The 13,630-nt window shown below is 38.6% G+C and overlaps 1 protein-coding gene and 1 long non-coding RNA gene across 9 annotated transcripts in view; one reads left to right on the forward strand and one right to left on the reverse strand.

Annotated features, from left to right (window-relative positions):
- LOC133641699 (uncharacterized) overlaps window positions 1-13,630 on the reverse strand; it is a 526,583-nt gene that overhangs the window by 350,041 nt on the left and 162,912 nt on the right. The gene's annotated exons all lie outside the window — the stretch shown is intronic.
- reln (reelin) overlaps window positions 1-13,630 on the forward strand; it is a 391,417-nt gene that overhangs the window by 272,528 nt on the left and 105,259 nt on the right. For all 8 annotated transcript variants that reach the window (XM_062035613.1, XM_062035610.1, XM_062035612.1 and 5 more), the window contains 2 exons: window positions 3,766-3,999; window positions 10,810-10,971. In XM_062035613.1, coding sequence (XP_061891597.1) covers window positions 3,766-3,999; window positions 10,810-10,971 — 396 coding nt within the window. The remainder of the gene's footprint in view (window positions 1-3,765; window positions 4,000-10,809; window positions 10,972-13,630) is intronic.

Below are 13,630 nucleotides of genomic sequence, written 5' to 3' on the forward strand. Positions count from 1 at the left end.
TTCAAAATAGCCACCCTTTGCTCTGATTACTGCTTTGCACACTCTTGGCATTCTCTCCATGAGCTTCAAAAGGTAGTCACCTGAAATGGTTTTCACTTCACAGGTGGGCTTGAAGCTCATCGAGAGAATGCCACAAGTGTGCAAAAAAGTATTTAGAGCAAAGGGTGGCTATTTATACCGGGGTGTCAAACTCGTTTTCATTGAGGGCCACATCGCAGTTATAGCTGCCCTAAGAGGGCCGCTTCTAAAAGCAACTATTTAAGAATATAAATGTATAAGGATTCGCCTCATGATATGACATAATTGCCTATGCACTTGATTATTATATATATATATATTTTTTTTAAATCTAGACTTTACGGTAAAAAAACTGGCAGCTCAGTTGCCAGAATTGTACCGTGAAATTGACAGTGTATTTTTACAGCATGTTACTGTAAATAGATAATCAATAAAATAAAAAATAGGTGACTGAGCTGTACCGTAAAATCTACAGTTGTTGTTTTTACAGTGTATTACTGCAAATAGAAAAACAGGTTTCAGTTTTTTTTACAGTAAAATTGTGCTGACTGAGCTGTAGTCTTTCACTGTAAAATCTAGTGTCATTTTTACAGTGTACAATTTGATGAATACCTTTCTTTGAAATGGTAAGTCAAGCAGATATTGAATTATGTACTTCTATTTCCAATAAATGTTTGTAATTAAGGCTGCAGCTAACGATTATTTTTCTATCGATTAATCTATAGATTATTTTTTCGATTAATCGGTTAATCTATAGATTATTTTTTTCGATTAATCTATAGATTATTTTTCCTTTTACCGATTATTTTTTTTATTCAAAATGAAGATGAAAAAATAAATGTAGGCCCGTTTTTTCAAAAGGCATGGCTTTTATTTACAAAAAAAAAGAAGTATGGCCACCCAGTCAACATTGACAACAACATGACTAAATATTCTGTAACAATGTAAACATTTAAAACTTTTAAAATTTAACAAAATTAAAAGTAGCTTATTTGCTTTTTAATGTGCAAATATAAGAGTCAACATCCAGTGCAAATCTTAATATTCTGCAATAGTATAAGCATTTCAAAAGTAAAAGTATTGCTTATTTTGCTTTAAAATGTGCAAAAATAAAGATAAACATCCAATACAAAAAAGTGCAAAACGAAATATTCTGTAACAACAGTGTAAACATTTCAACAAAAGTGAAAGTATTGCTTATTTGCTAAAATGTGCAAAAATAAAGATAAACATCCAATACAAAAAAGTGCCAATCTAAATATTCTGGAGCACTGTAAACATTAAGTATTGCTTTTAAAATGTGCAAAATAAACATCCAGTCCAACACAGTACACAATAACCAATTCTACTCATTCCAGTGAGTGTCTAACAGTTGTAATGAAGAAAGGTTAGCATGTCTACATGCTTTGGTTCTTTTCTTTTTTACAATATTCCCAGCAGCTGAAAATAGGCGCTCAGAAGGGGTCGATGTGGCTGGAACTGAGAGCTAATTAGCCTTCACCTCAAGCCAGGATTGCGAGTGAGCTGAGCTGCAGTTTAAGTTTCTAGAAGGTCAACGGGCTCATAGTGATGTTACTAGTAGTTGACTGGGAGGTGTTTATTATCATTTGGGGAGAGTCCGCTGCCTGATGCTCACCTGCTAAACACCTATCTGCTCCACCCTGAAGCGCTGACTACATGCGCTCTGAATACGCACTGCTGATTGGCTGATAATGCTTCGTGTGTACCAATCAGATGGTTGTGTGGGTGGGACAATGCTGTGTGTGTACCAATCAGATGGTTGTGTGGGTGGGACAATGCTGCGTGCTGAGACAGAGGCAGACGGAGCAAAGCAGCTTGCTAAGACTTTAGCTTAGAAACTCGTTCGGTACACCCCCGTACCGAACCGAAAGCCCCGTACCGAAACGGTTCAATACAAAACACGTACCGTTACACCCCTAGCAGATACAAATGACACATTCATGTTTTTGTGTAATGATGACAACGTATGCTCGCGCGGACGATTGACTAGTTGATGGTTTTCTTTCAAATGTTCGTTCATAGCCGTTGTGCTGCTATGATAGGCCATTTCCGCTCGACACAGTGTGCATACAACAACATTATTAGGCTGTTTATTGAAATACTCCCACACTTTTGACCACTTTTGGCATGCTTTTCCCCCCTCGCTCGCACCGCTCGCATCGTCTTCTTTGATCGTCTGCTTTGCGCTTCGCCATGACGGTAGTGTGACGTCATTATGCGACGCGTCGACGCACAAAAACGGCGTCGACGTATTTACGTAGCCGATGACGTCGACTACGTCGACGCGTCGTTTCAGCCTTATTTGTAATGTATGATAAAATAATATTTTTTGCATTATTGGCTAATATTTAAGCTTAAAAGATATGCAAGTACATGTATTTTATTTTTTTCTGTCAAAATGGATAGAATGAATAGTTTACCTATAGTAAGAAAGGATAAAGTACTTTGACACATTATTTCCAGACTTTCTCAGGCCACATAAAATGTGTTTGACCCCTGTGCCTTATAGCACCATTTAATCCAATTACATTATCTAATTCAGGGGTCACCAACGCGGTGCCCGCGGGCACCAGGTAGCCCGTAAGGACCAGATGAGTAGCCCGCTCGCCTGTTCTAAAAATAGCTCAAATAGCAGCACTTACCAGTGAGCTGCCTATATTTTTTAAATTTTATTTATTTACTAGCAAGCTGGTCTCGCTTTGCTCGACATTTTTAATTCTAAGAGAGACAAAACTCAAATAGAATTTGAAAATCCAAGAAAATATTTTAAAGACTTGGTCTTCACTTGTTTAAATAAATTCATTCATTTTTTTACTTTGCTTCTTATAACTTTCAGAAAGACAATTTTAGAGAAAAAATACAACCTTAAAAATGATTTTAGGATTTTTAAACACATATACCTTTTTACCTTTTAAATTCCTTCCTCTTCTTTCCTGACAATTTAAATAAATGTTCAAGTAAATTTATTTTTTTTATTGTAAAGAATAATAAATACATTTTAATTTAATTCTTAATTTTAGCTTCTGTTTTTTTGACGAAGAATATTTGTGAAATATTTCTTCAAACTTATTATGATTAAAATTCACAAAAATTATTCTGGCAAATCTAGAAAATCTGTAGAATCAAATTTGAATCTTATTTCAAAGTCTTTTGAATTTATTTTAGGATTTTAGTTCTGGAAAATCTAGAAGAAATAATGATTTGTCTTTGTCAGAAATATAGCTTGGTCCAATTTGTTATATATTCTAACAAAGTGTAGATTAGATTATAACCTATTTAAAACATGTCATCAAAATTCTAAAATTAATCTTAATCTGGAAAAATTACTAATGATGTTCAAATAAATTATTTTTTTAATTTTTTCAAAAAGATTCGAATTATCTAGTTTTTATTTTATTTTTTTCGGTAGAATTTTGAATTTTAAAGAGTTGAAATTGAAGATAAACTATGTTTCAAAATTTAATTGTCATTTGTTTCGTGTTTTCTCCTCTTTTAAACCATTCAATTAAGTGTAAATATCATTAATTATTAATAATAACATAGAGCTAAAGGTAAATTGAGCAAATTGGCTATTTCTGGCAATTTATTTAAGTGTGTATCAAACTGGTAGCCCTTCGCATTAATCAGTACCCAAGAAGTAGCTCTTGCTTTCAAAAAGGTTGGTGACCCCTGATCTAATTGGTTACCTTCTTTTTCTATAGTAATAATTTACCTGTCTTCACCCAGGTGTGACCCAGGCTTCAGCGGTCCAGCTTGTGAGCTCGCTTCCCAGACATTCCCAGCGTTCCTTTCCGAGGGTTTCTCCAGCCCGCGACTTTCTTCCTACCACAGCTTCTCGTCCCTCCGCGGAGCTGAGGTCAGCTTCGGCTGTGGGGTTCTGGCGAGTGGCAAGGCGCTTGTCTTCAACAGGGACAGCAGGAGACACCTGGTCACAGCTCCGTTGGACAGCTCCCAGGCCAGGTAACTTCCGAACAACTCAAGGTGTGACGGTAGAGAGGCATACCGAATTCCCCCATCAGTAGTGGACAAGAAGTGTTTCTTGCGTCATCCGTTTACTGAGCAAACAAATACAAGCGGCCTCTGAAGGTGATGCATTCAGTACAGTAGCGGAGATTTAGGCATGCATTGCATCGCTAGAAGTCCGGAGAATGTGCATCGAAGGGGCCATAAAAAGACGAGTCAGGGAAGCGTGTAGAGCACCTCCACAAAAATAATAGTACAAAAACCAAAAGCAGTGAAGTTGGCACGTTGTGTAAAATGGTAAATAATAACAGAATACAATGATTTGCAAATCCTTTTCAACTTATATTCAATTGAAGAGACTGCAAAGACAAGATACTTAACGTTGGAGCTGGTCAACTCTGTTATTTTTTGCAAATATGAGCTCATTTGGAATTTGATGCCTGCAACATGTTTCAAAAAAGCTGGCACAAGTGGCAAAAAAGACTGAGAAAGTTGAGGAATGCTCATCAAACACTTATTTGGAACATCCCACAGGTGAACAGGCTAATTGGGAGCAGGTGGGTGCCATGATTGGGTACAAAAGCAGCTTCCGTGAAATGCTCAGTCGTTCACAAACAAGGATGGGGCGAGGGTCACCACTTTGTCAACAAATGCCTGAGCAAATTGTTTAAGAACAACATTTCTCAACCAGCTATTGCAAGGAATTTAGGGATTTCACCATCTACGGTCCGTAATATCATCAAAGGGTTCAGAGAATCTGGAGAAATCACTGCACACAAGCGGCAATGCCCGTGACCTTCGATCCCTCAGGCGGTACTGCAAAAAAAAGTGTGTAAAGGACATCACCACATGGGCTCAGGAACACTTCCGGAAAACCACTTTCAGTAACTACAGTTTGTCGCTACATCTGTAAGTGCAAGTTAAAACTCTACTATGCAGAGCGAAAGCCATTTATCAACAACACCCAGAATTGCCGACGGCTTTGCTGGGCCTAAGCTCATCGAAGATGGACTGTTGCAAAGTGGAAAAGTGTTCTGTGGTCTGACGAGTCCACATTTCAAATTGTTTTTAGAAACTGTGGACGTCGTGTCCTCCGGACCAAAGAGGAAAAGAACCGTCCGGAGTGTTCTAGGCGCAAAGTTCAAAAGCCAGCATGTGTGATGGTTTGGGGGTGTATTAGTGCCCACAGTTTCTCTGTTTAAACATTAAATATCTTGTCTTTGCAGTGTATTCAATTGAATATAAGTTGAAAAGGATTTGCAAATCATTGTATTCTGTGTTTATTTACCATTTACACAACGTGCCAACTTAACTAGTTTGGGGTTTTGTAATACTCAGTTTTGATTAACGCAGGCTTTAACTGAACAATATGCTCAATGTAGTCATTGGGGGTGTAGTTTGTAGGGCTGCACTACACATGATTGTACAAGTGCTCATAAAGTCCGAGGGATCTAATTTCTCAGGTGTCTTCACTTGTGATTGATCCAACAGATGTTCCGACCATTCAGCATTCCGCCTCCTGTCAATCCCTCTTCCAATCATATTTTATGAGGTCATTCGGGGGAAGGATTTTGATTATAAGCGGTATTGCAGACCTGAAAGCTGGCAGGGAAGGACAACGAAGGAGGATGATGAAGTTGGAGATGGCTTCTGTGTTAGATTGCCTGTTATGGCTCTTTGTCTGCCACCTGATGACCATTTTTTATGCCAGTTTCCAGACTCATTGAGTGAGCAGCAGTCTGCTCTCCTAATGAAAATCCACTTCAACATGGACACAGGTAACAATAGTGCCCTATATGTTGACTAATTAAAATTATAGTGAGTGTTACCTAATAGCAGCATTAGCCTCACATATATACCGTATTTTTCGGACCATAGGACGCACCGGATTAAAAGGCGCACTGCCGATGAGCGGGTCTATTCAGGTCTTTTTACATACAAAAAGCACACCGGATTAGAAGGCGCATTAACGGTGTCATATTATGATTTTTTTCCAAATGTAAAACACTATCTTGTGGTCTACATAACATGTAATGGTGGTTCTTTGGTCAAAATATTGCATAGACCAGGGGTCACCAACGCGGTGCCCGCGGGCACCAGGTAGCCCGTAAGGACCAGATGAGTAGCCCGCTGGCCTGTTCTAAAAATAGCTCAAATAGCAGCACTTACCAGTGAGCTGCCTCTATTTTTTACATTTTATTTATTTACCAGCAAGCTGGTCTCGCTTTGCTCGACATTTTTAATTCTAAGAGAGACAAAACTCAAATAGAATTTGAAAATCCAAGAAAATATTTTAAAGACTTGGTCTTCACTTGTTTAAATAAATTCATGAATTTTTTTACTTTGTTTCATATAACTTTCAGAAAGACAATTTTAGAGAAAAAATACAACCTTAAAAATGATTTTAGGATTTTTAAACACATATACCTTTTTACCTTTTAAATTCCTTACTCTTCTTTCCTGACAATTTAAATCTATGTTCAAGTAAAAAAAAATTTTTATTATTGTAAAGAATTTTAGCTTCTGTTTTTTCGACGAAGAATATTTGTGAAATATTTCTTCAAACTTATTATGATTAAAATTCAAAAAAATTATTCTGGCAAATCTAGAAAATCTGTAGAATCAAATTGAAATCTTATTTCAAAGTCTTTTGAATTTCTTTTAAAATTTTTGTTCTGGAAAATATAGAAGAAATAATGATTTGTCTTTGTTAGAAATATAGCTTCGTCCAATTTGTTATATATTCTAACAAAGTGTAGATTGGATTTTAACCTATTTAAAACATGTCATCCAAATTATAAAATTAATCTTAATCAGGAAAAATTTCTAATGATGTTCCATAAATAATTTTTTTTATTTTTTCAAAAAGATTCAAATTAGCTAGTTTTTCTCTTCTTTTTTTCGGTTGAATTTTGAATTTTAAAGAGTCGAAATTGAAGATAAACTATGTTTCAAAATTTAGTTGTCATTTTTTTCGTGTTTTCTCCTCTTTTAAACCGTTCAATTAAGTGTAAATATCATTAATTATTAATAATAACAGAGTTAAAGGTAAATTGAGCAAGTTCGCTATTTCTGGCAATTTATTTAAGTGTGTATCAAACTGGTAGCCCTTCGCATTAATCAGTACCCAAGAAGTAGCTCTTGCTTTCAAAAAGGTTGGTGACCCCTGGCATAGATGATGTTTTACAGATCATCTTCAAGTCGCTTTCTGAGCGTCTCTTCAGGATGCGCCGTTTTGTGGGCGGTCTTATTTACGTGGCTCACCTTCGACAGCGTCTTCTCCCCGCCATCTTTGTTGTAGCGGTGTAGCGTGCAAGGACGGGAGTGGAAGAAGTGTCAAAAAAAGGAGCTAACTGTTTTAATGACATTTAGACTTTACTTCAATCAATAACGGAGCAGCATCTCCTCATCCGTGGCTCACTAGTGCAACAACAACGCCGGAAATGTGTCCCGTGTAAAACATCCAACCGGAACCCTCTTATGACTTAAGTTCCGTGGGTGAATTATACATCATACTTGCCAACCCTCCCGTTTTTAGCGGGAGAATCCCGGTATTCAGCGCCTCTCCCGTCAACCTCCCGGCAGAGATTTTCTCCCGACAAACTCCCGGTATTCAGCCGGAGTTGGAGGGCACGCCCCCTCCAGCTCAATGCGGACCTGAGTGGCGACAGCCGTTCTCACGTCCGCTTTCCCACAAATAAACAGCTTGCCTGCCCAATGACGTCATAACATCTACGGCTTTTAGAGAGTAGAGTGCACAACAAGGAGAGAGAGTTCTTGGTTTCTTATGTGGGTTTATTGTTAGGCAGTTTCATTAACGTCCTCCCAGCGCGGTAACAACACACAACAACAGCAGTCACGTTTAGTCTACCGTAAAGCAGTTCGTCTGCAGTAAACAGCAATGTTGTGACACTCTTAAACAGGACAATACTGCCATCTATTGGATAGCCTGCAGAACACTGAAATTCAAGTATTTTATTTATATGTATAATAAAATTTAAAAAAAATAAAATAAATATATATATATATATATATATATATATATATATATATATATATATATATATATATATATATATATATATATATATATATATATATATATATATATATATATATATATATAGCTAGAATTCACTTAAAGTCAAGTATTTCATACATATATATATATATTATATATATATATATGAAATACTTGATTTGGTGAATTCTAGCTGTAAATATACTCTCTTCTTAACCATGCCCTTAGCCACGCCCCAGCCACGCCCCCCGCCCCAAACACGCCCCCTGACCATGCCCCCCCCCCCCCCACCTCCCAATATCGGAGGTCTCAAGGTTGGCAAGTATGTTATACAGTATAAACCCACTACAGTTTTTAGCACATTGATAGCTAATTTACTGACAGATATAAGTAAGAACTTTACGCTACTTTAGATTAGAAATGGTAACAGCGGAAGATGAATGCCACATAAGAAGGTAGACTAAAAGAAGAATCTTATGACTACGGTGTCGTCACGGACTACAATGGCGGACGCGTGCACATATTCAGGACTTATGCAGATCCCAAATAAACATCAGCAGGCACCAGAAGGTAAGAAAAGTTGCTTTTGCATAATATTGCGAGACAAAATGCCTAATAATATGTCTTACCTTATAAACACACCATAATAATACTCTTATGTTGAAGCACAGTACCATCCATCAAGCGGTGCGGCTTCATAGCTTACCAAAGTCGTACTAAAACATTTTGATAGATTTTTGAGCGCCGTGTGTAATGTTCTATATTTTCAATGGAACATATAACATTTTGGTGTTGTTTACTTGAGTCATATTGCAGTCTACATGTATCTCTTATGTGTGACTGCCATCTACTGGTCACACTTATAATTTCACCATGTACCAAAAAAAATAGCTTTGAGGTCGGTAAGCACAACCAAAATTATTCCGTGCATTAGACGCACCGAGTTATAAGGCGCACTGTCGAGTTTTGAGAAAGAGTACACTTCACAGTCCAAAAAACACAGTATTTTGTTTTCTTACACTTCTGAGTCTGATTTGCAAGTATGCATTAATTTCAGTTTGTCTTTTGTGTGTTGCTGTAGTCGGGAAGTAGTCTTTGCCATGAAGTTGAATATACTATTGTTGTCTTTTGTTGGACCCCTACAATTCGGTGTCCATCCTTATTACTAGTAATACATTTAAAGGTAAGAAAAAAATTGTCATTGTTATTGCAGCAATACAGAACACACAGTGTGTTGTAATGTAGATGCTTATAATTTTGGGTGTTGGTGAATAACTTTTGCTCGTTGGGATGGCTGATTGGCGCATAACAAGATGAATGAAGTTTGAAAAGAGTTTCAGACTATAATATATACCGTATTTTTCGGACTAAAAGTCGCAGATTTTGTCATAGTTTGGCCAGGGGTGCGACTTATACTCAGGAGCGACTTATGTGTGAAATTAATAATACATTAGCGTAAAATATCAAATAATATTATTTAGCTCATTCACGTAAGAGACTAGACGTATAAGATTTCATGGGATTTAGCGATTAGGAGTGACAGATTGTTTGTTAAACGTATAGCATGTTCTATATGTTATAGTTATTTGAATGACTCTTACCATAATATGTTACGTTAACATACCAGTTGGTTATTTATGCCTCATATAACGTACACTTATTCAGCCTGTTGTTCACTATTCTTTAGACATTTTAAATTGCCTTTCAAATGTCTATTCTTGGTGTTGGCTTTTATCAAATAAATTCCCCCCAAAAATGTGACTTATACTCCAGTTCGACTTATATATGTTTTTTTCGTTCTTTATTATGCATTTTCGGCCGGTGCGACTAATACTCCGGAGCGATTTATACTCCGAAAAATACGGTAATCCAATTTACAAATATAGAAAATACAATATCACAGCACTTGTTGCATGCGGGCTGAGTCTGCATTAATTCAGCACCTACTCAGTGGCCTAGTGGTTAGAGTGTCCGCCCTGAGATTGGTAGGTTGCGAGTTCAAACCCCGGCCGAGTCATACCAAAGACTCTAAAAATGGGACCCATTACCTCCCTGCTTGGCACTCAGCATCAAGGGTTGGAATTGGGGGTTAAATCACCAAAAATGATTCCCGGGCGCGGCCACCGCTGCTGCCCACTGCTCCCCTCACCTCCCAGGGGGTGAACAAGGGGATGGGTCAAATGCAGAGGACAAATTTCACCACACCTAGTGTGTGTGTGACAATCATTGGTACTTTAAAATAAGGCACCAATAGCTACCTAATATTTTGGTCTGGTTGCCGTTTACGTCTGCACTGGTACCGTTACAGAGTTTTGGTACTCATCCCGAAATAAACCATATGCCGGTGCTCCAAAGTTCCACCCCTTAAGTCAGACTGACCTAAAATGTCTGACACTGCTCAATGTTCTTTACAAAACACCCACTGTAACTTTAGGGTGTTTGGATGGAAAACCACGAAAACTGGTGCACACCTTTAAGGGGTTCACAAGCACGTGTGTAACATTTGAACAAGATGTGGGAAAACATGGGTACCATGGTACAGGCGTGCTTACCAACTGATTTACCATGACGTGTTGGGATCTTTTACATTTGCATCCGCCCTCACTCCCTTAATGTAGTCCATTTATCAAGTCATTCTCCATCATTCCCCTGCCTCCTCATAACCTTTGACTTGTTGTTAATGTACTCCCTGTACACACTCGATAACCTTTGTATTACTCTCATTTATCAACAATGCTCTCTATAAAGTTGTCCTCTTTATCATTGAATTTTGCTTGTCTGTACAGGTACCTCCAGTTCACCCTCCGACTGGGCAGCCGAAGCACCTTGAGCTCCTGTCCTGCTCCTGACCAACCAGGAGAGGGTGTCTTACTGCATTATTCCACTGACAACGGCATAACCTGGACTTTGCTGCAGCACTATGCTTACCAGGGCTTCCACGAGCCGAGGTTTGTGTTCATGGAAATACTTTAACACTCACATCTTCAATACCGTATTTTTCGGATCATAGGGCGCACTGCTGATGATTCAGGTCTATTTTCATACAAAAGGTGCACCGGGTTATAAGGCGCATTAAAGGGGTCATATTATGATTTTTTTCTAATTTTAAAACACTATCTTGTGGTCTACATAACATGTAATGGTGGTTCTTTGGTGAAAGTGTTGCATAGATTATGCTTTACAGACCATTTTCAAGTCGCTTTTTGAGCATCGTGGCTCACCTTCGACAGCGTCTTCTCCCCGTCATCTTTGTTGTAGCGGTGTAGCGTGCAAGGACGGGAGTGGAAGAAGTGTCAAAAGATGGAGCTAACTGTTTTAATGACATTCAGACTTTACTTCAATCAATAACGGAGCAGCATCTCCTCATCCGTGGCTCACTAGTGCAACATCAACACCAGAAATGTGGCCCGTGAAAAACCGTCCGACCGGAACCCTCTAATAACTAAAGTTCCGTGGGTGAATAATGTAAACTCACTACAGTTTTTAGAGCTTAGCTCATCTAGCTAGTCTACTGACAGATATAAGTAAGAACTTTACGCTGCTTTATAATAGAAATGACAACAGCGGAAGATGAATGCCACATAATACGGTAGAGAAAAAGAAGAAGCTTACGACTACGGTATCATCACGGACTACAAAGGCGGACGCGCGCACATTTTCAGGACTTATGCAGATCCCAAATACACATCAGCAGGTACCAGAAGGTAAGAAAAGTTGGTTTTGCATAATATTGCGAAACAAAATGCCAGATAATGTCTGCTAATAGGTGCCATTTTTCGGTCCTTATACACACACCATAATAATACTCGTATGTTTAATGCGCCGACAATCCATCAAGGAGTGCGGCTTCATAGCTTACCGAAGTCTTACTAAAAACATTTTGACAGATTTTTGAGCGCCGTGTTTAATGTTCTATATTCTCAATGGAACATTTAAAGGCCTACTGAAATGAATTTTTTTTATTTAAACGGGGATAGCAGATCTATTCTATGTGTCATACTTGATCATTTCACGATATTGCCATATTTTTGCTGAAAGGATTTAGTAGAGAACAACGACGATAAAGATCGCAACTTTTGGTATCTGATAAAAAAAAGGCTTGCCCCTACCGGAAGTAGCGTGACGTAGTCGGGTGAACATATACGCAAAGTTGTTTACAATGATGGCCGCATGAAGTGAGAGAGATTCGGACAGAGAAAGCGACAATTTCCCCATTAATTTGAGCGAGGATGAAAGATTTGTGGATGAGTAAAGTGCAAGTGAAGGACTAGTGGGGAGTTGAAGCTATTCAGATAGGGAAGATGCTGTGAGAGCCGGGGGTGACCTGATATTCAGCTGGGAATGACTACAACAGTAAATAAACACAAGTTCATGTATATACTCTATTAGCCACAACACAACCAGGCTTATATTTAATATGCCACAAATTAATCCTGCATAAAAACACCTCAGTGTTTGTTATGCTAGCTCCTAGCTCCTATGCTAGCTCCTAGCTCCTAGCTCCATACAAGCCGCCAATCCAATTCAAACACCTGCACAACACACACAATCACTCAGCCCAAAAGACCGTTCACCTAACCCAAGGTTCATAAAGCTTATATATTTAAACAAAGTAACGCACGTGACGCGCACGTACTGGCAAGCGATCAAATGTTTGGAAGCGCAGCTGCTACTCACGGTACCTGATATTCAGCTGGGAATGACTAAAACAGTAAATAAACACAAGACATATATATATACTCAATTAGCCACAACACAACCAGGCTTATATTTAATATGCCACAAATTAATCCTGCATAAAAACACCTGCGTGTTTGTTATGCTAGCTCCTAGCTCCTCTGCTAGCTCCTAGCTCCATAGAACACGCCAATACAATTCAAACACCTGATCAACACACACAATCACTCAGCCCAAAAGACCGTTCACCTAACCCAAGGTTCATAAAGCTTATATATTTAACCAAAGTTACGTATGTGACGCGCACGTACGGTCAAGCGATCAAATGTTTGGAAGCCAAAGCTGCATACTCACGGTAGCACGTCTGCGTCTTTGTCATCCAGATCAAAGTAATCCTGGTAAGAGTCTGTGTTGTCCCAGTTCTCTACAGGCGTCTGTGTATCGAAGTCAGAAGTCCTCCTGGTTAGAGTCTCTGTTATCCGAGTTCTTCCATCTTGACTGCATCTTTCGGGAATGTAAACAATGAAACACCGGCTGTGTTGTGTTGCTGCTGACTTTCTTCGCAAAATACGTCCGCTTTGCACCGACAACTTTCTTCTTTGCTTGCTCAGCTTCTTTCTCCATAATGCAATGAACATAATTGCAACAGATTCACCAACACAGATGTCCAGAATACATCCAGAATGAGATGAAAACAGCTATTTCGTATTGGCTTCAATGTGGAAGGCATACCCGTGTTCCCCGGGCTACGTCACGCGCATACGTCATCCTCAGAGGCGTTTCGAACCGGAAGTTTAGCGGCAAATTTAAAATGTCACTTTATAAGTTAACCCGGCCGTATTGGCATGTGTTGCAATGTTAAGATTTCATCATTGATGTATAAACTATCAGACTGCGTGGTCGCTAGTAGTGGCTTTCAGTAGGCCTTTA

This window comes from Entelurus aequoreus, linkage group LG24, assembly GCF_033978785.1.
Source record: "Entelurus aequoreus isolate RoL-2023_Sb linkage group LG24, RoL_Eaeq_v1.1, whole genome shotgun sequence".
NCBI lineage: Eukaryota > Metazoa > Chordata > Actinopteri > Syngnathiformes > Syngnathidae > Entelurus > Entelurus aequoreus.